This window comes from Erpetoichthys calabaricus, chromosome 4, assembly GCF_900747795.2.
Source record: "Erpetoichthys calabaricus chromosome 4, fErpCal1.3, whole genome shotgun sequence".
Taxonomy (NCBI): domain Eukaryota; kingdom Metazoa; phylum Chordata; class Cladistia; order Polypteriformes; family Polypteridae; genus Erpetoichthys; species Erpetoichthys calabaricus.
This window is the reverse complement of record NC_041397.2, coordinates 215,634,947-215,659,999: the sequence shown is the minus strand read 5'-3', so window position 1 is coordinate 215,659,999 and position 25,053 is coordinate 215,634,947. Positions and strand designations below refer to the sequence as shown.

Sequence of the window (25,053 nt, the reverse complement as noted above, 5' to 3'; positions counted from 1 at the left end):
GAAATAATTTATATATTTTTTAAACTTGGTGGTAAAAGACTGTCAATGGTTTATCTTTCTTGATACAACAGTGGGATATTGCAAATGCACAGGTTTTTCAGTTTTGCAATCAGTCCACTGTGAGTGACCTGAAGATTATAAATGACTTAATGAAAGCTGTTGAAGAAAAGATGGTATATCTTAGACATTAATTATTTTCCGAACGCGAGGGATTAGAAAGTTTGAAAACAGAAAAGACAACTTCGGCACAACTGACAGATCATGAAGTACAAGGGCTGCTGGTAAGATTTTGCTTTTAAGTGGAGACCGAATATGACACTCCTACAAGGCATTGTTTTGCACTAGAAATAAAATAAGCCCAAAATAGAGTACATATTGTCTTCTGCACATTTTGCCTAGCCATTAATTTTTTGTGAGAGATGCAGACTTTTAACTGCTTTTTTTCCCAAATGAATTGACTTAGGAAAACAATGGTAATTTGATCTCTTTTCAGATCTGCCACAGATTCCACAAGACGAGAGAAACTTTGCTTTAAAATAAATAATATCACTCATTACAGCATAATAACTTAAATCATGGTACAGGCGGTTCATCAGTTTAATTATACAAGATGTTCTGGGATTTGTTTGGACATGGAATATTGTCTGTTCTACATGTGTGCTTCGATCAGGGGTGTTTAATCAAAGTCATAAAAGAGCAGTGTCAAAGTAATAGAAGCTGTGTTTTATTAAGAACTGGACACCATACCTCTAAGAGAAGTATTGAGTTATGTCATTTGTACCAATCATGGAAAATGCATGCCAAATATGTTCATGTATGACAAAAAATGTTAAAAAAAGATATTTTTGAAGCTTGCAAACTTTTTGTATGTTGGTCTGAAAATGAAATAATGCACCAATATTTATGGCATGGAAAGGGCAGCTTTGGTTCCCCGTGTTGAGAAAGAAGCAGATGTAGGTAGCACTTCATATAAAGTACCAAGAGTTATTAGGCAGAGTTGCTTCCTTTCTGGGATGTTGTATTTCCTGCTCATTAAACCCCTACTGATAAAGCTAAGGAAGATGGTGTGAGGGCTATCTTTCCCTCAATATGCACAGCCTACAAGGATCTTGACCTAGAAGAAAGAGGTGGATTATGCATTGCGGTTTGACAAGGAAGACCTCCAAAGGGTTTCCACAGCTAGAGTAAACTGGAACAAGATCTCAGTAGCACTGTTGCAGGTGTGGAAATGTTAAAAAATCTGCCACTGGCCGGCCTACAATGGTCAAGAGGAGGTATTAAGTACTTAGGGATGAATTTGGATGATGTAAACAGACAGAAAAAGTGGAACATTGGTAATAAAAGGCACAAAAATCATTTGAATCACTGAACCTATTTACTTCTCCAGCTGCATTATGGGTTATACTCTCCTTATTACTTTACAGCATGAAATGGTCATGTCCCGAACCTCCTCAGAACATAATATTTGAGGTAGAGCAGGAACTTATATTTTTTAAATAGAAAACTTTGGTTAAATCAGAACCTCCTGTACCTTCCATATGATAGAACACAGTAAGAAGCTTTAAAAAAGTGTGTACAGTTCATAATCATATGCCACTGATATGAAAGACTTGGGCCAGTATTTTTCTATTTTTCAGATTTTTTTTTAGATTTGTTTGTTTTTTCATTCTGTTTTAATTTTGTTTTAGTTTTTTTCACCATTTTCCATCTTTTATTTTTATTTAATTTTTTGTTTTATCTTCAAGTTTTTTTTTAGTTTCAGTCAACAGAAAATACCCATATGGACAACGATTTGCAAGTCTAATAACAGTTTTCTTTAGAATTGTCAAACTGTATATCATTCATGTTGTTCCTGTATGTACAATTTTACTATGTGTGACAAAACCCAATTTTTTCATGATAATGTAACAGTTCAAGGCTTCCAGTATAATCAAAAATTGCAACAATCAATCAGGTAGTATGCACTGACATCACTTTTCTTAACCTTCAATATGATTAAGCCAATGATTATTTAATTTCAAAAGCATTTTCATTTTTATTTATCTGATACCATTTCCGAGCAGTGATATCACTGCACACATACTGTATACTGTTCTAGGTTGAATTTATTTTGGATATTTGCTGATGCTGACTATGTCATCTACCCATTTCCAAATTTTAAAAGTACATATTTTCTCAGGGAATTCTTAGGTTACTTTTCAAAGTACTGCTGAAATCACTACTTGTACTGTGTTAATAACAGTAAGATCAGAAATTTAGATGAAAGATTTTGCATGTACATTGATCAACCACTACATTAAAACCGCCTGCCTAATATTGTGTAGGTCCTTCTTGAGCTACCAAAATAGCTCTGACCCAATGAAGCATGGATTTCACCAGACCGGATGTTCTGTGGTATCTGGCACCAAGACGTTAGCAGCAGATCCCTCTAGTTCTGAAAGTTTTGAGGTAGGGCCTTCATGAATCAGACTTGTTTTTCCAGGGCTACCCACAGATCTTCAGAATTTGGAGGCCAATTCAACACCTTGAATGCTGTGTCACATTTCATAAACCATTCCTGAACATTTTTTGTAGTTTGGCAGCATGCATTATTAGGGAATACTAATGGCATAAAGGGCTGTATGTGGTCTGCAACAATCTTTAAGTAGGTGATATGTGTCAAAGTAGCATCCAGATGAAAGCCAGGACCTAAGGTATCCCAGAAGAACACTGCCCAGAGCATCACAATGCCTCAGCAGCTTGCTTTCTTCCCATAATGCTACCTGCTGCCATCTCTTCCCCAAGTACATGACATACCTGCCCCTGGCCATCCACATGATCTAGAAAAAAACATGATTCATTAAACCATGCCACCTTTGTCTATTGCTCCATGGTCCAGTTCTGACATTAATGTGCCCATTGTAGACGCTTCAGCAGTGGACAGGGGTCAGCGCAGGCACTCTGACTGGTCAGCAAGCTGTGATGCACTGTATACTCAGATGCCTTTCTCTAATGGGTCTCATTATATTTTTCAGCAATGTGTGCTACTGTAGTTCTTCTGTGGTATCAGACAAAGCGGGCTAGCATTCATGTCCCTCACACGTTAATGAGCCTTGGACACCCATGACCCTGTTGCCAGTTCACCAGTTGTCCTTCCTTGTATTAACCACTGCATATTTGTAATACCCCATAAGACTTGCCATTTTGGAGATGCTCTGACCCAGTCATCAAGCTACCACTATTTGGCCCCTGTCAATGTCACTCTGATCCTTATGCTTGCCCATTTTCCTGCATTCCAACATATCACCTTCAAGAACTGACTGTTTACTTGCTGTGTAATATATTCCACACCTTGACAGGTGCCATTGTAACAAGATATTCAATGTTATTTATTTTACCTGCCAGTGGTTTTGATGTTGTGGCTGATTGGTGTATTTCTACAAGCATATTTACATCAAATACTGAATATCTGTTATAGCAGCATGCGGAACCTGGTAGCATTCTGTGAGCTTAAACTGGGTGAATGTAATGTAACAACAATACATGTAGGAATAAACATATTTTGGCCTCTATGCAGTTATGCACATTCAGTCCACATACACATGAGAAGAACATGCAAACTCTATACAGACCTTCACCATGATAGCAATCAAACCTGAGCTCATGGCATTATGTTACAAGACCATTAATTGTGCATCACTGCTCTACCGGTGTTAAAACATCAGTACTAAATAACCTGATTAAAACTAAATGTAAAACATGTACCATTGGCTTGGTTGATAGAAACTGAATGCTACATGTTTGTGTTTGGACGAATTAAGTGGATAGGACTGGCGAGTTTTGTTGGGCTGAATGGCCTGTTCTTGTCTAGATTGTTCCAATGTTGTAATATACTAATATTTAAATTGTCACTGCAATGATACTACCAGCAAGCAAGCAATATTTTTGCAAAATAAGGTGATTAATATCTTTTATCAAATGGCATGAATAACCATCATTATCTAGCTGCTGCACTCCACACTGTAAGAAATTAACGGATCTGCTTTATTCTATTAAATTTATGTTGATTTGTAATAATAATAAAGAAAATAATAATGAATTTAAGATATCAAAATCTGACTTCAAAACTTAACTTTTGTTTGGCAAATACTAGAGCTTATTAGAAAATACAGCAACAAGTTTTCATAAATTGAAAGCGCAGGTCATTAATGATGGTTGCTGAACTACCTACCTCCTTTGGCATACAAAGATAACAGCACTGTTTTTTCCCAGCTTGAATATTGATAAAATTTGAAGCTGGGGTGGCCTCTTGAGATTGACAAATCCAGAAAAGGAACAGATTGCATGTTTTAACACCTTCCCCTTGAAGTTTGGGGACTAATTGAAATCCATGGAAATCACTGGTAAATGATAAGGCTTCTATATTTGCCCTCAGTTCAGACCAAGAGCTAAAAATGACCAATGAAATCCCAAAATTCTTTTCGAAACAAAAATTACGACCACAGGGTTTTAATAAATTTATGCACAAATATCAAAACCTACAGCTTTTCAATTTGATTGAGCTTTTTTTAATGGATAGTAGTTTTTTTTCTTTTTGTCAATCTTCCACATTTTAAACACTTGCCTTTGATGCTACACAGAAAAAAGATTTTCTTAATTTTGTGTCAAAGGACCTACTGTATGTGAAATCATCCAGATAGCGCTTACTGAATCTATGTTTTTTCACTCTGTTTCAAAATTATTAAAAGTTTTAATAGGTTTGCCAATTTGGTTTCGGGCCAAGAAGGTGAACAAGTAGAATGTATGGAAGAAAAAAAGAGCTTGACTTAGTTAAAATGTTTTTTTTTTGGTAAAAGTGAGAGCAGTACTACATTATAAATTTTATAAATGACTTTCATCCTGCAAACTCTTGGTTCAGAAATAAAACTGTTTGTGGAAATCAGTAATGAGGAACTAATTTTTGTTTGTAGTTTCAAGAAGTGTTTTTGCCAATTGTATTTCTGATTTTCAAATCCAAGTGGCTAACTCTATCTTTCCGATAAAGCTGGGAGGCATACAACATTGTTACATTTTTCTCCTGGCACTTACTGAGTGTGTGCACATGTTATATGTTTCTTTGAATAACAAAAAATGAAGAAAATAAAACTTATTTTTAGCATGATTAATTTGATTTTTTTACCATAAAAAATGGAAGTGTAATCTAATCATTAGACCAATGAAAACAGATGGAGTCGTTTATAAATTTAGGAGACAATAAGATGAAAATTTATTATCAGACTAGGAGAGTTGTAAAATTGAAGATTATATATGAAAGGCAAAGATTGTTAAATATTTTAATCATTACTGGATAAAAGATGGAGAGCTAAATTATTAGACAAAATTTTTTCTTTAATGATTCAACGGAAAGATATACAGCTGCAACTCTCAAGCTTGATTAAGTTTAAATAAACAAATAAATTAAAGTTTACATTTTCCCAGGGGACTGCTGGTTTGAATTGAAGGGAAAATCTAGATAAGAACTCTGCTACTAAAAAGCGGTAATAGAACACAAACTCTCTCAGAAAACAAAACATGGTGAAGGTCACCCAAGAAATTTATTAAAAAAAAAATTAAAGTGGATTATTTAAATATTCTTAAAATGCAAGATCTTGGCTACCCATGGATCTACCTTGAGACAACTTTCTGATCCTCAATGACAGATAGATAGATAGATAGATAGATAGATAGATAGATAGATAGATAGATAGATAGATAGATAGATAGATAGATAGATAGATAGATAGATAGATAGATAGATAGATAGATAGAAAACTTTATTGATCCCAAGGGAAATTCAAGTCAGTCAATTTAAAAGGTTCATAGAAAAGTATAACCCCAATTCCTAACATAATATGTTTCCTGTGCCAATGAAGAACAATATAAAGGGGACTACCTGTCCTGTAAGAGCAGGCTTCCTTGTTGCAGACCCTGTGGCTTGTTTCCTTTGTTCTAGAAGTGTCCTGTGTTTTGTTCCATAACCCTCCGCAATGGGCTTCCTTTTGTTTACATTTATATTTGCAGACCCTTCATTGTATGTACAAGCAAAGGAAAGATATTATAAAAAGGAATTCAACTATTTCACAAGTTTAAACAGCAAGTCAATAATTCACTCATTTTACAAAAACAACAAAGAAACAAAATTTTGTATTTAGATGTTACTTAGATTTGTCAAAAAAGAATACAGACAAACTCTTCAAAGGTACATTCATACTACCTGATAAAAAATGCAAACATTTATATTAAAACAATTTGTTTCCTCAAACCTTTATAAAAAGTAAAGTGATTAATGAAAGGTTTCAAGTAAATAAATTAACTTTACCATTCATCACAGGGCTATAAATTCCACCCACTCCTGACACTGATTTGACACCACTCATCAAGCTCCCACCATCAATGGTAACATGGGACAATGTTGCTCGAGGTGGACTAGACACACTTCCATTGCAAGAAGCAAAGTTGCGAGACTCTCCAGCTGGAAAAAAATGCAATGTGTTAAGATGGCATAGAGGTTATCACTGATGCATTAAAAAGTATGGCTTTCAGCTGTGACTCTGCTCTGGAGCTCTGTAAATGGTCTGCTTGTTTCCTTTTGTTAGAGTGGATTGTCTACTGGCTGGCAATGCTCCTTATTCTGTGCTCTTAGGTAGCAATAGATAGATCAGCGACCAAATATGTATGTAGGTAAAGATACCAGTTGCCTAACTGGGCCCTGACGTAGATGAAAGATGCTGGTATTGCCATATGCAAGGTACTAGAAATCCCCAAACCTTATTTTCTACGATTCAAAAAGGCTTACATAAGGGCTTCTGGCCCAGCACCTAGAAGTTTCTTGTCAATAAAGCATGGATTAATCTGGAAAAAACAGGAAATAAAAAAACAAAAAAAAACATCTGGTGCAAACAGTCTACCCGGTGAATAATTAAATCAAACAGTGAGACAGGCATCCCAGGTAACACTGTTACCTTAACAAGAATACCAAGACAAAAAAACTGAACTGACTTCAAAGCTTTCATAAGTAATTATTATGAACACAAAAATAACACATTCTCTCTCATAGACAACTCCAGGAGTGACATCTGAATCACGCTGCTCTTAAGCTGTAAAGCATCAAAACTAACTACAGAGCCACAGCAATTAAATTAAAACAAAATTACATAAAATTTACCTAATTTTTAAAACGATTTCAGTCTCTTACAGGCTGCATTTTGCATTGGCAAGTTCATAGCAAGTTCACAGCATTTTGCATTGGCAAGTTCACTGTGTCCCTATGTAAGGGAACTGTGGGCACTGACAAAGGCAACAACTGACACATCTTAATTCAGAAAAGGAAAAAAAAAAACAGTTGTGCTCAAGATTCTTTGTCTCATAAAGAAATTACAAAAAATATTTCCAAAGGTCAAACCATTGAATTTTTAACATAAATGGGATGATTTCAATAGTGTAATTCCGGGTGTATTGTAAAGTTCTATAACCACAACCTACAGACATTTGTAACACAATGTCAGGGTAATATTGCACTTACTGGAGTGACTTGAGTAAAAATACAGTTCAAGACAAGAAGGGTGAAATAGGAGGTCACATTATGCATGAAACCTCAAGTAAATAAGCAGAAAAGAAAATCCTTAGGTAGCTTTAAGTTAAATCAAGATAGCTCTCAGATTGAGCTATTAGATATTTAATCCAACAAAAGGGTAAAAATGAAGAGGATGGTAGATAACCCATGCTCCATCTGTAAAGGGATAAAAGAGACTTCATTTTTAATGAAGCAGGACAGCAGATCTTCTTTGAAAGTTGAAGTATCATTAAAACATTAAGAGAATGGGCTGTTTAATATCAAAAACCTTTTACAATGTCCAAAGTTAAAATAAACGCATGTTGAAATAAGACATGTTTCTATACTTAAATTAATTGGTTCCCGACTGAAAAATCAAATCTCTCAAATGAATCAAAAATGTCTGGGTCAATGCACTGTGTTATGCACATTAATATTTTTAAAAGGTTGTAACTGTTGCAAAATAAGTAGCTGAGTATATAAGATCATTTTAAATTTCTGTGTGAAAATATTTGCAGTTTCCTCCATTACAAGGTCAATCACAGGTCATTATAAGGAACTTTATCACAACAGCTCTCTTACATCAATGATGGGACGGATTGTGCCTCGAGGGTTGCACTCTTGGAAGTGCTTAACTACTGTGCTAGCAATAAAAACTATAATTCTTGAAGAACCATTAACTACTCTGGGCAATGGGGTGTGACAGCACTTTGTATTGGCCGTATTTGAACTGTTTTTCACTTAAGCATCACTACATACTATTTCTTTCTTTAAAGATTACAATTTCATTGGAATTAAAGTTAAACACAATTTTGTTTGGCTACAGGTTCATGCATAAGAAAGGTCAAATGAAATTCCACCAATTTTGTGTTATATTCATGGATGTTAAGAAAATGCAGCAGTAGAAGTTAATGATTAATAAATATCCTTTTTGCTTTGATTGCTGATTCCCATCTAGGAAAAGTAGTTAAGTGTGGCCATGGAGATTTTCATCACAGGCTTGGGTTTCCTTTTACACACGAATGACTGTCAGGGTGGGGTTTAGTGACTACATATTATTCTGGTGTGAGTAAAGATGTTCTTGTGAGTTTCCAGTGACAGATGGGAGATACACTAATTCAGAATCAAGAAAAGACTCATGTGACTTTCAAGAGTCTTGGATAAAGCAGGTGATGAAAAAAAACAGAGAAGTGGGTAAATAAATAGATACATGAATAATTAGACCACTTAACTTGCATAAAAATCATAATAAAAGTGCACGTAATATTCTCATAACTGCTTCATTAGATGCAAGGTTGTGAGAAGACAGAGGAACAGAGCCTATCCTGGCAGCATTAGACACACTGCAAAGAAAAAACCCAAAGTGGTGAGTTGATCCCTGAGGCCGTTACCCACTCTCCCACTCAAAATAGGCCAATTCAGCATTTCTATTAACTGTCTGAAATGAGTTATATTCACACACAATAACAGTTTCAGTCAAGGATGTGTACAGAGGAGTGGCTACAGTGGCTCAAGCCATTGACCCTTTCCTTTGTTTGAACCTAGAAGTAATTCATTGCTTCCATGCATTAGTGCATAGCTCCATTTCACTGTAAGAAACAGAGAAAAAGCAGCAATACAGAATGTGCCTTGTTAATCTAGTGATGTCACTACAAATATAAATACTGGTAAAGTACTTGCTGACACAGGATGCCTACAGTGTCACTTCCACTTCCCATTTATTTGATTCATCACCATTTTAGATTTGATGTAAAAACTGAAGTCCTAACTAAAACCATTGTAGAGGTATTTAAGGATGCTCTATTTAAAAATGTACAACTATTATCAAAAGTCCATTTTCTAACCCAATCGTCTATTTCAAGTTTACTAGCAGTTCATCGAGAGAGACGTGAAGAGAGCAAATGAAATGAACATCTTCTTTAACAGGTTTGACCACCCTAACCCACTCTCACCTCAGATTACTGCACTCTCTACACATCCTTCTGCTGATACCAACATAGGAGAGACATCCCCACCCACAATTACAGCAGCGCAAGTGAGCAGAGAGCTGAGGAAACTTCGTGCCAGCAAAGCAGCAGGTCCAGATGGAGTATCGCCACGACTGCTGAAGGTCTGTGCATCAGAGCTGGGGGGTCCTCTACAGCGCATCTTCAACCTGAGCCTGGAACAGGGGAAAGTCCCGAGGCTTTGGAAAACATCTTGCATCACCCCAGTCCCAAAGGTATCACATCCTGGTGAGCTGAATGACTTCCGGCCTGTCGCTCTAACATCACATGTGATGAAGACCATGGAGCGGCTGCTGCTTCACCACCTGAGGCCACAGGTCCAACACGCCCTCGACCCTCTGCAGTTCGCATACCAGGAGAAGGTGGGAGCGGAAGATGCCATCATCTATATGCTACATCGATCCCTCTCCCACTTGGACAGAGGCAGTGGTGCTGTAAGAATTATGTTTCTAGACTTCTCTAGCGCCTTCAACACCATCCAACCTCTGCTCCTTAGGGACAAGCTGACAGAGATGGGAGTAGAGTCATACCTGGTGGCATGGATCGTGGACTATCTTACAAACAGACCTCAGTATGTGCGTCTCGGGAATTGCAGATCTGACATTGTGGTCAGCAACACAGGAGCGCCGCAGGGGACTGTACTTTCTCCGGTCCTGTTCAGCCTATATACATCGGACTTCCAATATAACTCAGAGTCCTGCCACGTGCAAAAGTTTGCTGACGACACTGCTATCGTGGGCTGCATCAGGAGTGGGCAGGAGGAGGAGTATAGATACCTCATCAAGGACTTTGTTAAATGGTGCGACTTAAACCACCTACACCTGAACACCAGCAAAACCAAGGAACTGGTGGTGGATTTTAGGAGACACAGGCCCCTCATGGACCCCGTGATCATCAGAGGTGACTGTGTGCAGAGGGTGCAGACCTATAAATACCTGGGAGTGCAGCTGGATAATAAATTAGACTGGACTGCCAATACTGATTCTCTGTGCAAGAAAGGACAGAGCCACCTGTACTTCCTTAGAAGACTGGCATCCTTCAACATCTGCAGTAAGATGCTGCAGATGTTCTATCAGATGGTTGTGGCGAGTGCCCTCTTCTACGCAGTGGTGTGCTGGGGAGGCAGCATTAAGAAGAAGGATGCCTCACGCCTGGACAAACTGGTGAGGAAGGCAGGCTCTATTGTTGGCATAGAGCTGGACGGTCTGACATCCGTAGCAGAGCAACGGGCACTCAGCAGGCTCCTATCAATTATGGAGAATCCACTACATCCATTAAACAGTGTCATCTCCAGACAGAGGAGCAGTTTCAGTGACAGACTGCTGTCACTGTCCTGCTCCACTGACAGACTGAGAAGATCATTCCTCCCCCAAACTATGCGACTCTTCAATTCCACCAGAGGGGGTAAACGTTGAACATTATTCAAGTTATTGTCTGTTTTTTTTATCTGCATTTTTTATTACTCTTTAATTTAATATTTTTGCTGCTGGAATATGTGAATTTCCCCCTGGGATTAATAAAGTATCTATCTATCTATCTATAGCCTGTCCTGGTAACACTTCACACAAGGTGGGACAAACTACACTAACAAACATGCTGTAATTATGAAATACTAAAAAAGTTTATTGAGGAAGTGATGATAAACCTGAGCTAAAACAAATACATTAATCAGGTTTCATAAATAAATGTATTAAAAAAAAACTCTGCAAAGAGCCACAGCAATGGAAGAAAAAACTAATAACCAAATGTGTAATAAAAATTAAAGATAATTTAGGTATTCTTGTAATACAGGTATTCAGGGTTGTAGGGGATCAGTACTGACATACTTAGTAATGTTATAATACCAAACCATCAGGAAAATTAAATATTAGCTGCTTTTACATTTTATAGTTAGACTAATAATTGCAATAGTTTTGAGAAACCATGATGTAGTGCAACTCAAAATCATATGTTAGAAATTTGCTATGGTGAAATGGTAGTCCAAGAAATGCACCGGAGACGAGAAAAACAGAGTATTGTTTTGAGAAAACTTGCAAAACATCTGAAGCTAAAAGACTGTCAAAATTTAGCAATTAAAGCTCTAAAAGCTGATTAGAATCATAGTCAAAATAGACACACCAAAATTTTTTCCCAGAAAACCCTAAGCTCATATTTACTTGTGAGTGTTTTATGCATAATATTCACAGATCTCTACAGTATGTCACCATCTTTTATAGGTAGGAAGTAAAGACATGATATGCCATGCGAGACCCCCGAGTCAGGTGACAAGAAACAACATAGCGACTGTAAACACTATTTTTAACAGTACACAAAAATGCACAAAATGGCAGTGCCTGCCATCCAAATAAGGTGCTAGGTGATATCATGAAAATAACAGTAAAATTAGATAAGTAATTCCAAATTCCAAAAAAATTACAAAACTGAATTCTACATTTTTCAAAGTCCTAAATCATGAAAGCTATTATGGCTTTAGATGAAGAACAGGTCAGTCCAAAGTAGGACAGAATTATCACAGACTAACAGGTAAAGAAATAGTCGAAAAATGGCTGAAAAGCAGTCAAAAGCAAAAAGGTTCAGAATAACTAAAAAACAAAAGCAAAACACAAGGGAAAAATAAAGAAAAACAATAACAATAACTACATTTCCTTTCCCTATGTATAATAATACACAACTCTTCTGGGAGAGAATTTGTTTCTCCAATAGCTTCGACTATATATACACTGCTTCCTTAACAATAGAATTACCAGAGCCTACGAAAAAAGTCGTAGATCCTGCCCACCTTAAATCCATTCGCACCTCTCCGCCAGCGTCTTTTGTCCTGTAAATGTGCTGATAAAAACAAGCAGCAAGCAGCCGGCTATTCCATCCCCCCACCGACTTAGAATGTGCACGAACTTCTCCCAGCTCATACCTTGATTGATTATCTGGGAGTGAAGTGGAGTTTTAGAGTGGAAATAATAGATCGTTATTTGGCTTGTGGCTTCTGCTGTGTTAACAAGTCCCCATGTTCTAATAATATTCCATGTGTTCTTAGTGTTTCATGCTGTTTTTCAAATAAATATTTCAAATTTCTACAATGGCAATGAAGCATAGTGCTAAGAAAAGTGTTTTGCTAAGAGTTCATAAGCACAAATGCATTGTGGTGAGCATAGTTGATACTCGATACATGAAATTATGTGTTTATGGTAACGGGTAGCAAAGGTGTATAATGAATAGAGTCCACTAGAACCTAAACCAATTTTACCTATTGGATCAATGCTTTAGTATCTGTGGTTTCTGTTTCTGCCGAGTTTTTCATGAATGTAGTCCTCATAGATAATGAGTGCTGACTTTAATAATAATCATAATGTGATACATAATAATATTAATAATAACTAATGATCTATACTAATAAAAGGCAAAGCCCTCACTGACTCACTGACTGACTGACTGACTGACTGATTGACTGACTGATTGACTGACTGATTGACTGACTGACTCATCACTAATTCTGCAACTTCCCGTGTAGGTGGAAGGCTGAAATTTGGCAGGCTGATTCCTTACAGCTTACTTACAAAAGTTAGGCAGGTTTCATTTCGAAATTCAACGCGTAATGTCATAACTGGAACCTCTTTTTTCACAATATACTGTAATGGACGGCAGCTCGATGGCCGTGGGAGGAGGAGTTGAGTGTCACGTCATCACGCCTCCCACGTAATCACATGAAAAGACTGTGAACGCAGTAGGGACAAATGAAGGAGGAGCCGCAAACAGCGAAGAACAAAAAATTCATTAAACAATTGAGAAGGGAGCGAGTGAAGCATACAAGCATGTTCATAAGGGAAACAAAGCACGGTGTAAAACGTAAGTTTAAATTAAGTTTATAGAAACGCTCCTGCTGCGGATTGCAATAACGTGAAAAGACTGTGAATGCAGTAGGGACAAATGAAGGAGGAGCCACAAACAGCGAAGAACAAAAAATTCATTAAACAATTGAGAAGGGAGCGAGTGAAGCATACAAGCATGTTCATAAGGGAAACAAAGCACGGTGTAAAACGTAAGTTTAAATTAAGTTTATAGAAACGCTCCCGCTGCGGATTGCAATAACATATTCGCGAGATAAAAGTTTAATGAGAAGACACGAGGTATAAACGAACCACACGCCGTAGCGCAACGTTAGGGGCAACAGTTTCAACCATTCTATGATCTGCCTCTCGCAACTGAAAGACGGCACATGGCGGATGTTAGCCCACTTGCTGACCGCAACGTTAGGGGCTTCAACTCTGGCGCTGACGATATTCGATTCTCGAGAGGGGATGCAGTGAGTGTGTATGCCTGATGAGCCCAGAATTAAGGAGAAACACGTGTCGCATACTCTTTGCATTATTTGAAAGTAAACTATTAAAACCATTCTATGATCAGCTTCTGGGAACAGAAAGAGGGCACGTGGCGGATGTAAGGCGACTTCCTGACCAACCACAAGCGTAACCTGGCAGGTAACCATCCATACAGTCAGATTGTGATTCAGAAAACGAATGCCATGAATTTAATTACCACGATCTACATACTGTCAAATAAACGAAACACACGCCGTAGCGGGACAGCTGTGAAAAGCGAGGTTCACAAAAAAACAGATCCTTAACAAATTGTTATTGGTATATTTTCGATCCGTTTAAAAAGGTTTTACTTTCTTCTTAAAAAATTAAAAGCAGTACTTCGCCGCAACGAAGCGCGAGAATTTGGCTATATATATCTGCTTCTCACAATTAAAAGAGGGCACGTGGCTGATTTTAGACGACTTCATGACCAAACATAAGTGTTACCTGCCAGGTAGGGTTACCACTTTTAATACAAAAAAATAAGGGACGCATACTGCAGCGGGTGCCACATCCCAGTGCCAACAGTTTGCAGACTCTACTTAAAAGACCCGCCCTCCTCACTGGACAGTTAAAAAGACCAATCAAACTAACGATGGCATCAAGTATTACCCAATCAAAAGTAGGAAAGGAGGCATCTTCATAAAATGCGTGTGGGATGATTTGCATGAGACGCTGCTTTAAAAAAAATGATAAAAAAAATACGGGATAAATTCCGTCCCGTATTGATTCAAAACGGGACGCGCAATTTCATTCTCAAATACGGGACGATTCCGTATTTTAAAGGACGGGTAGCAACCCTACAGTGCCAGGTAACCACCCATACAATCGGATTGTGATTCAGACTAGGAATACAATGAATGTAATTACCCCGATCTACATACAAGGCAAAAGTCTTGCAACATTCAAAGATGATGGCTTGGGATAAGTACACCATAGAACATAAAAGAGCTTATGAAGCCTTGAACCGAAAAAAGCAAGATCTCAGAGATCGTAAAAAAAAAAAATAGGAGGTAATGTCGTTTTACTCGCTGTAGATTTTAGTCAAACATTACCAGTTATTTCACGAGGGAGACCAGCAGATGAACTCAACGCGTGTTTAAAATCCATGCTTCTCCCACGCTCGGTTATATGTCGCGTGTTCTCGGGTAGGTGCACCAAAAAATGTATACATTTAAGCATGTAATGAGCAAACAAAAAATGAGGTATACCCGAAGGCACTGCAGTAGTACTTAATGTAACTTTACTTCTTAAATGTTAACGTTTTACTGTTTAATAATTTATACGCTTCTTATATGTTGTTCAAATTCTTTTATCAAAATACCAGTGACAGCGCAATGCACGATAACGTGGAGTGAATACACCATACGCATCCGCCCACGGCCGCCCTGGTGTGCGCAGATAGGAGTTGATCTATAATAATAAAAGGCACAGCCCTCACTGACTGATTCACTCACTCACTGACTGACTGACTCACTCATCACTAATTGTCCAACTTCCCGTGTAGGTGGAAGGCTGAAATTTGGCAGGCTCATTCCTTACAGCTTACTTACAAAAGTTAGGCAGGTTTCATTTCAAAATTATACGCGTAATGGTCATAACTGGAACCTCTTTTTTGTCCATATACTGTAATGGAAGGCAGCAAGATGGCCGTAGGAGACTGAGTTGCGTGTCACGTCATCACGCCTCCCACGTAATCACATGAACTGACTGTGAACTCAGTACGTAGAAAAGAAGGAGGAGCCCCAAAGAGCGCTGAAGAAAACATTCATTACACAATTGACAAGGCAGTGAAACAATAAGAAGCGAGTGAGTGACGCATACAAGCATCTTCATAAGACACGAGGTATAAAAAAGCACGGTGTAAACCGTAAGTCTTAATTAACTTTATAGAAACGCTCCCGCTGCCGTTTGCAATACCATATTCGTGAGATACAAGTTTAATGAGGAGACACGAGGTATAAAAAAGCACGGTGTAAACCGTAACCTTAAATTAACTTTATAGAAATGCTCCCGCTGCCGTTTGCAATGCCATATTCGCGAGATACAAGTTTAATGAGAAGACACGAGGTATAAACGAGAGTTTGCATCACTTTGTAACAGAGTTAAAATTGCTGTAGCGAGAAACTTTTAACTGCCGGGTCTTAGCTAACATTAAATAAACCCGTGGACATCGCAACATCACACAAGAGAGCGGCTCACGTGAAGTGACTGAACGCAGCAGGAGTGATCACTTCCATGAATCAAACCTGTTCAAAAAACACATTACACAATTGATAAGGTAGGAAAAGAATATGAAACAAGGCACGGTATGAACCGTAACTTTAAATTAAGTTTATAGAAACGCTGCCGTTTGCAATACCATATTCGCCCCTGCGAAGCGCGGTGATTTTACTATATATATTAAACTATTTCAACCATTGTATGATCTGCTTCTCGCAACTGAAAGAGGGCACCGTGGCAGAAGTTAGCCGACTTGCTCACCAACCACAAGCGTTACCTGGTAGGTAACCACCCATACAATCAGATTGTGAATCAGACTACGAATGCCTGCAATGTAATTACCCCGATCTACATGCTGTCAAATGAACGAACCTCACGCCGTGGCACAACGTTAGGGGCTTCGCCTCTACGTCCGAGGATCGATTCCCGTAAGGGAGTGCAGTGACTGTGTACTCCTGATGAGCCCACAATTACGGCGAAACACGTGTCGCATACTATGCATCTTCAAAGCACGGTGTAAACAGTAAGTTTAAATTGAGTTTATAGAAACGCTCCCGCTGCCGTTTGCAATACCATATTAGATGACTTTGTAACAGAGTTAAAATTGCTGGAGCGATAAATTTTTAACTGCCGGGTCATGTCGCGTGTTCTTGGGTAGGTACACCAAAAAATGTATACATTTATGCATGTAATGGGCAAACAAAAAATGTACTATACCCGAAAGCACTACAGTAGTACTCAATGTATCTTTACTTCTTAAATGTTAATGTTTTACTGTTTAATAATTTATACGCTTCTTATATGTTATTCAGATTCTTTTATCAAAATACCAGTAACAGCGCACTGCACGATAACGTGGAGTGAATACACTTGACATGACCATTCATAGTATTTATCCTCTTTCTCTGTACGTTTACCATTCGTTTGCTCAGAGGTTGATGCGCTTGCTGCTTAATGAGCAGCTCTTCACCCTAGCGTCCCGCTGCTTCTCTTCTTTCGTCGGCATCTTTTCCCATTAAAACTGATTTTTTTTAAAACTTAGTATGTTTTCTTTAATTTTTCAGTTAAGCTGGCACTTAAGTCTTCAATCTGCCTCAAGAATGATTAGCGAAGGTGGTAGACAATGAAAACGTCAGCCGTACGCATCCGCCACGCACGCACTGGTGCGCGCAGCTGTGAGTTGATTCTACAATAAAATAAAATAAAGATAAAAAGAGTAATAACTTGCAGCACCGCTATTCAATTACACTTGCCTAACGCCTCTCCTATGGGGAAATACTGTGGGATCTGGGCATCCGTCAAAGCAGCAATCACAAGCCCGATTAGAAAGCGGGAAGCTGTGATTTGTCCTCTCCCTCCCATGTAACAATCACAGCCCGTGTTGCGACGCACTATGTATGTATATGTATATATGTGTATGTGTGTGTATATGTATGTGTATATTATATATATATATATATATATATATATATGTGTTCATATGTGTGGGAAAGCGAATAGTAGACGTGACGTAGTATATGTGTACCAAATTTCAAGTCAATAGGTGAAACGGTTTGCGAGCTACAGCTGATTTAAAATCCTGGACAGACAAACGAATAGCCACGGTAGCGTTTTATAGAAGAACATTTTAATGTTTAATAATTTATATTTATATGCAATGTGCTTCTTATATATTACTTCATATTCTCAAATGATAATGATGTTAATGTTGTTTATATTGATTTCTATGTTATTGTAAGTGCTTTTTATTTGTGGAAAAATAAATTTGGCAATTAAACTTATTTTATACATACATTTTATTTTTTTCTCTTGCACTCAGTGAGCGAATCCACTGGGTAATCAGCTATATATATATATATATATATATATATATATATATATATATATATATATATATATATATATATATATATATATATGCAGTTGGAGATCCACAAAGGGAGAAAAAACGAATCACGTATCATAAAATAGTTTTATTCCTGAGCTTTCAACCCCTATCAGGGGTCTTCATCAGAGGATAATGCTTAGACTTACAAGAATCAAAGGCAATATATAGCAACACATTCAGGGGGGGGGGGGGGGGGTGGAGGTGACTAAGTCCGTATGATCAAAAAGGGGGGGGGGGGGGTTTATCGTTAAATTAAAGTGCATATGTCCTTCTTAAGTTGGCATATGCTGGGTTTATGTCCAAGTGTCTGTTGATGGCATTTTCATCTGATAGCCAAGACTCGGCCAACTCTGGCGCTTTTTGTACTGGCCTTAAATTTTACTTTCACGTTGTCCCAGTTGAATGTGTGTCCTGTCGATTTAGTATGTGCATATATCAAAGATAGTGCGTCCTTTCTTCTGACAGCGTTGCGATGTTCCTGTACACGTGTTGAAATTCTTTTTGACGTTTGTCCTATGTATACAGCTGAGCAAGAATTGCATGGAATACTATAAACTGCGTTTCGTGTTTCGGCTGTCGATTTCTTGTTTTTAGCATTAAACAGGACCATGCGCAGATTGTTGGTGGGCTTATATATGTATGTGTATATATATATATATATATATATATATATATATATATATATAGATAGATAGATAGATAGATATATGTGTATGTATGTAGATATACAAATATGTATATGTATATATATGTATATATGTGTATATATATGTAGATATACAAATATGTATATGTATATATATGTATATATGTGTATATATATGTAGATATACAAATATGTATATATATATGTAGATATACAAATATGTATATATATGTATATGTGTCTGCATGTGTGTATATATATATATATATATATATGTATGTGTGTATATGTATGTGTATATATATGTTGATATATGTATATATATGTGGATGTGTATATGTATATATATATATATGTATATATGTTTACATAACCTCTTTAACACACTACTTCTCCGCTGCGAAGCGCGGGTATTTTGCTAGTACATAATAATAGCTAAATAACATTCAAAAATGGTCCTATTCATAATATCTTCACAATGATAAAATCTGATATATCAGTAACTAATAAAAAACAGGGATGTAGGTTTGTACAAAAACAGTGGCTACCAGAAATCTTTTTTAGCTATGGACAATTAATGTAGAGGAAGTAGACAGACAAAAGACAATCCACAATATGCCTTCCTATGGTGTTTCGAAGAATATTTATGATGGACCCAAGCACACTTGACCTTCTTAAAGGAAAGATATTGAGGTGTGAATGTAATTTTCTTAATTTGTGTGAAAAAAAAATCCTGTTTAAAAAATATCTTTTTTTACCAGTAAAATTCCTCAGTAAGAGTAGGAATCATGTCTGTAGTTTCAATGATTTTTAACTATATGCAAGTCAGCATGGTTCTCCAGCAAATCGGTTTATCAGATGTTCCCTCAAAGGCTACACTGATGAAGCTGACTCAGTATACTGATATTTTTACAAGGTGTTGGATCAAGCATTATGGAAAATTTTACTGATATAAGTTAAAGAGAGACTATTCACACAACACTCATAAGCATAACATATCAATAGCTAGCAAAGTATTTTCTTATGTTGAAAACATACCTTCTTTGGGTGCCAGTGCAGTGCGGACATCTTGCCACAGAAGTGTGATCTCTTCATCTGTAGGAGTACGTTCTAGTCGCATGCCATTTTCTCCAAAGACAGCAGTGCGTATCGAGCTTCCCATAATGTTCTGCGTGGCTGATTGAGCTGCACTGACTGTCAAGGTGGTTTTGGCCTCTTGTGAAGAAACAGGATGAGAAGGAGGGTATGGAGTAAAGGTGACAGCACTGTTGGTGAAGGGTATACCCTGTGGCAGAGCACATCCATCAGTAATGTCTTTATAAATTTGAGGCCCAAGTTGTATACTTTCTTTGCTAGTAGCACTAATGTCATTATAAAAGATTTTTGGCGGGTTACTTATTGTTTGTCTGTTGCTGCTTACACTTTGGACCTGCTGACCATCTGAGGGTGGAGGCTTTGGTGGTGGGTGAGGTACAATGATTGTCCCTTGTGATTTAATAACACTGTTGATCTCCCCTGCTGATCGAGGTCTAATGGTTGTGCCTTTTCTTGTTTTGCTAGTGGCAGCACCCAAATGAGCACGGGCAGATCGAGCTCTTCTAGAAAACTTTTGCTTTCCTTTCCGAACAGGGGTAGCTTTTTCTGATTTAGGCACTACAGTGTTCTCAGGCAGCTTATTGTCTTGAACTTTGGAATCTATCCAAGCTTGTTTAGCAAAATGATATCCAGTGGATGAAACTTGAGCTGTGGTGTGGGCTGCAACCTCCTCTGTCGTATCCATTTTAACAGACTTTTCAGGAGCATCAGTCATGCTTCTAACAGTATCTTCATTGGCGGATCGGAAGTTATCTGCTTCACTGATTTGTTCAAGCAGTTTATTTTTTATTTCTTTTTGATCTGCTCCTGTCTCTCTTTCTTCAACAATTGACTCTTCAATTTCATCAAACCATCTCAGTTTCTTTTTTGTTTTGCTGCCCTCTGACTTTTTTTCTTTCAGTTTGGTTAGCTCAACACTGTCCCTTATAGTTATAGTTCCTTGCTTGCCCAGTATGACTGTATCTGGTGTTGGTTTAGAGGTGGAAACATTTTTGTTTTTTTTTAGTATACCTTTAAGTTTCTTTGTGCCATTTTCAGCTTCACATGTATTTCCTAAATTATGACTGGTTATGAAAGAAGAGTCGGTTTTTTTAGGTTCTGCTGGCTGTGTGGCTGCTGTTACTTCAGAAAAACTAATTTTAGCTGCGTGTCCTAGCTTACATGTATTATTAGTTGTGTCTGTGTCATTGTTAGATTTGTTTTTAAATTCATAATATGTAGATTTATTGTCACTGATCTTAGCAGGGTAAACAGTGCTTAAGTCATTCTTAGAATGATGGTTAGGGCCAACAATATCTGAGGGATTTTCAGGGGTGCCTACCAAATCCATTTTATACTGGACCGTGTTTCCTGGTAAACTGCAGGATGTAGCTGATGACTGTACAGAGTACACCTCCCCAGTGGGCTGGCCTGATTGAAGAATTAATGGTGTAGCCTTTGGCTGTACTGAGTAATAGCCTGATGGCTTCCTGACAGGCTGTCCTAATTCAGGTTGCTCCTGTGGTAAAATCGGTACATCTCTGGGTGTTGGATCAGGTGTAGCCCATGCTTTAGTGGGGGGTGTGTTTGACAAGCCACCGTTTGCTAAGTCACGCTCTTTCTTAAACATGTCTTGCACTGCAGTTGTAAGTCTAGCCTCTTTATAATATGGCAGTACACTCTGATGCCTTTTGGGCGATAAAACATTTGGTTCACTAGAGGATGAATTGCTGATGCTAGAAAAGTATTGTTTATCTGCATGTTTTTCTAGATCTGTCTTATCCATTGTGGCTTGTTCTTTGTCACTTAAGCACTTAATCTGATCCTTGGATGCTTTAAAATACACATGTCCCTGAGAGAAGGAAGAGGTGTCTTGGCTCCAGTGCTCATTAACAAAGATGTTTTGTTGGTCATTCCTTAAGAATGTCTTCTCTGCAGGAGTGGAAAAGCTGCCAAGATACTTCCTTGGTGTCTGTTGTGGTATGGAGATGTAGGACAGAGACGTATTCACTGATGTATTAGAAGAATACCGGCTATCAGACAAAGAGGTTTGGTTGTCCTCTTCATTCTCTAAGCTGTCTAGGCTAGATAAACTTTCAGACTTTGCCAGCTGACGTACTTCTTTCTGAAACTCCTGTAATTAAAAACACAATTTTAAATGATGAATAAATGAAGCAAAGATGTCTGTATGTGAAAATATTGAACCTGCATCTTCAAACACAATATTACTCTAAGTAAACCAAAGGATACTTTCAATATCCTTTAATTGCTTTAATTTATCTTTATAACGTGCTTAGTATAATATAGTGTGATGATATGCAGGAGTCTATCTGAACAGGATTTGACACAAGGCAGAAATCAACTCTCGATAAAAATTCTCACTTACACTCATTAACATCAGAAAAATGTGGCATTGCCAACCAACCTGACATGCATGTCTTTGGAATGTAGGAGAAAAACCTGACAAACATTTGGAGAACAAACAAAATCTGCACAGAAGAGTCATCCAATTATCAAGACCAGGCCACTGGAATTGATAGAGAGGAGGACTAATCTATTCAATGACAACACTAAAATCTCTGACACTCAGTTAAATAAAAGTGGACTGTTAAGACTTTGCAGGAAAATCCTTATGAATAAAGCGTAAGTCTGGACCAGAAAAGAAGAGTGATTGAGAGACTGAAAGACTGAACACAAAGAAGCAGATCTGCAGAGCAAAGTTTATAATTTTCAAATACGGGCATCTCAGCTAATAAGTACTGTTAATCAGTTAGTAGTCGAACATAGTACGATACTTCAAAATGTAGGTGTTGCTATGGCTGCTTCCAAACCAGCACAGGTAGCAGTTACAAAACAGCCACTGATCTCATAACTAGAATGGTATTCAAAGGACCCCAGTATTTGCAGGGGCAGTAAATTGCTTTTTGAGCTCTAGTCCAGGTCATCAGCAATGGAGAAATCAAGAATTGCATTAATTATTTTACTCAAAAAAACCTCAGGAATGAGAATCTTCTGTTTTAGACAATAATTACCAATGCTCTGAAAATGTAAAGCTTTCTTAGAGTTTTTGATGCTCCAGAAAGGAAACCAGTTGCTACTAGCAGGCTGTTGAACTAAGAACAAGGGAATCTGTCAATCAGAAATTACATAATAAATTGTAAAATACTCTAAGCAGATACAGGCTAGAATGACAATGTATTAGACACTAACTCTAGAAAGAGATAAAACAGGAAATGGTCAATCATTATATGAGAGACATCTTAGAAAAAAAAGGCCACAAGATTTTTCTTCCTAAGCCTCAAACAGTAAACAAAGATTCTGACACCTTAAATAAGATAGGGTAAATTACTATTGAGCCAGAGTAAAAGAAGCACTGAATACATGAAGGGCTGTGTTTTACTGTGCTAGGGGAGAGTTTCAAGCACCAAGAAAACTGGAATGCTCACCCTTCACCAGGGTTCTTAGGTGGTAGATGCCTTAAACCCCGAAACTCAAAGTTGCCTTATACTTCCAGTAACTACAGAGAATACATTTAACATTCAAACCCTGCCTGACAATGGTGCTGTGGAACCTTGGGTGGCTAATACCATCTAATCACCCGTCCTTCAAAGTATAAAATTAAAATCAAACTATTCACAGGAGTATAATAATATTATCTTTTTATTGATCATCTCACAGCCCCACAGCAAATATCTATTGGGTTAGTTCACTAAAAAATAATTTATTACTGCACGTCAAATCTGACTATCTAAGAGTGATGTTAGTGTTTACTCACCTGAAATGACAAGACTAATAGAATCCTGGAGAAGAAAGTGAATTACTGAAATATGCAAATGTAAATACTGTTAATGTTATTCCTACTGCATATGTGGTTTAGTATTCAGAATTCCCATCTTATATTTCCTAAGATTGATTTTTGGAGCATCATTATGTAAAGTAAGAGTATACACAATCAGGGCCAGAAACGAAAGTATTAAAGGAGTATATTAAAGAAGTATAGTAAGGAAAATAAAGCTATCAAATATAGTATATTCACTCTTAGAGAATTTAGAACTGATTTCTGTCTTTGTGGAGAAAAAAGATTGTTCTCTTCATTCATGCAAGAGTACAGAGAATTAAATAAAATAACTGTAAAGAATAATTACCTTTCCCAATTAATTTAATCTATTTTAAAAATTATTTTCAAATTAATCATTGACTTATATTTATAAAACTTGATTTATATTTAACAATTTCATCCATATCAAGAAGCGATGAATGGAAGGTTGTGTTTAATACATTCTTAAACCATTAACGATATCTAGACATACCAACTGGGCTCACCAAAACTTTTGACAATATTCCAGTCCTTTGTAAATTATACTTTATAAGATGTTTTGGGAGAGTACTGTTTGAAAAAATATTTTATTGACAGTATTCTAATGCATTAACTACATATTTTTTATAGGAGAGATATTTTCCTGATTAAGAAAAAAATGTTCACTAAATGTAAGAAATGTGAGTTTCATCAGCCTTTTATTTTTCTTTTTTAGGGTGCCACATTTCTTGTCAAGGCCAAAGCATTAACTTTTAGAAAGTCCAAGAAAATAAGAACAGGACAAACCCAATTTTAACAAGCAAATACAGCATTTTCTTTGCTTTACAAATAATTACAGATGTTTCATTAAGAATTTTAGTACTACTACAGTGTCAATCACAAATTTAATCTAGAAAGCACATAAAGAAATCTGTCTGGAGAAACAAAGGCCAAGGAGCCTTCAATAAAATTAAGATTCTGTTCACCTAAGTGACATTAATATAATTTTCTCAACATTTTCTACAATTATTTTTTGTGGGGAAGAACCACTTTATGTATCTGGTTGCTAAGATGTTATGTTGTTGTTAGACACATGACTTCCATCATATATAAACTGGGAGATCATTGTGGCCATGTTGTAAAACTATTTCACTTTATGGAATTTTAAAAAGACTTGCAACATATTTTGAGCAATCTTTTGATAGGAAAATTATGGTTACAAATCTAGTTTAGCTTATAACTATGAATTTAGCGAACTCCCTTTAACATAATGATCATCTGTTGTCTTACTGTGTTTGACCATAGCTATGTCTAACATCCCTCCAGTAACAACATTTTCTGACACTCGATTACCAAAAGTGTATATATGGGAATCCCAGTGGTCACAAGGACTATGTGTACTTAAGTATATAATAACATAAGAAGTTTGACAAACGAGAGGTGACCATTCGGTCCATTAAACTTGTTTGGTTAGCTAATACTTGTATCTAATCCA

The 25,053-nt window shown here is 37.1% G+C and overlaps 1 protein-coding gene across 1 annotated transcript in view; it reads right to left on the bottom strand.

Moving 5' to 3' along the window:
- cep126 (centrosomal protein 126) overlaps positions 1–25,053 on the bottom strand; it is a 94,287-nt gene that overhangs the window by 18,140 nt on the left and 51,094 nt on the right. Inside the window, exons 6-8 of the mRNA XM_028800290.2 lie at positions 19,727–21,896; positions 6,338–6,490; positions 5,912–6,042 (exon numbers count right to left, since the gene is read on the bottom strand). Of these exons, the coding sequence (XP_028656123.1) occupies positions 5,912–6,042; positions 6,338–6,490; positions 19,727–21,896 (2,454 nt within the window). The remainder of the gene's footprint in view (positions 1–5,911; positions 6,043–6,337; positions 6,491–19,726; positions 21,897–25,053) is intronic.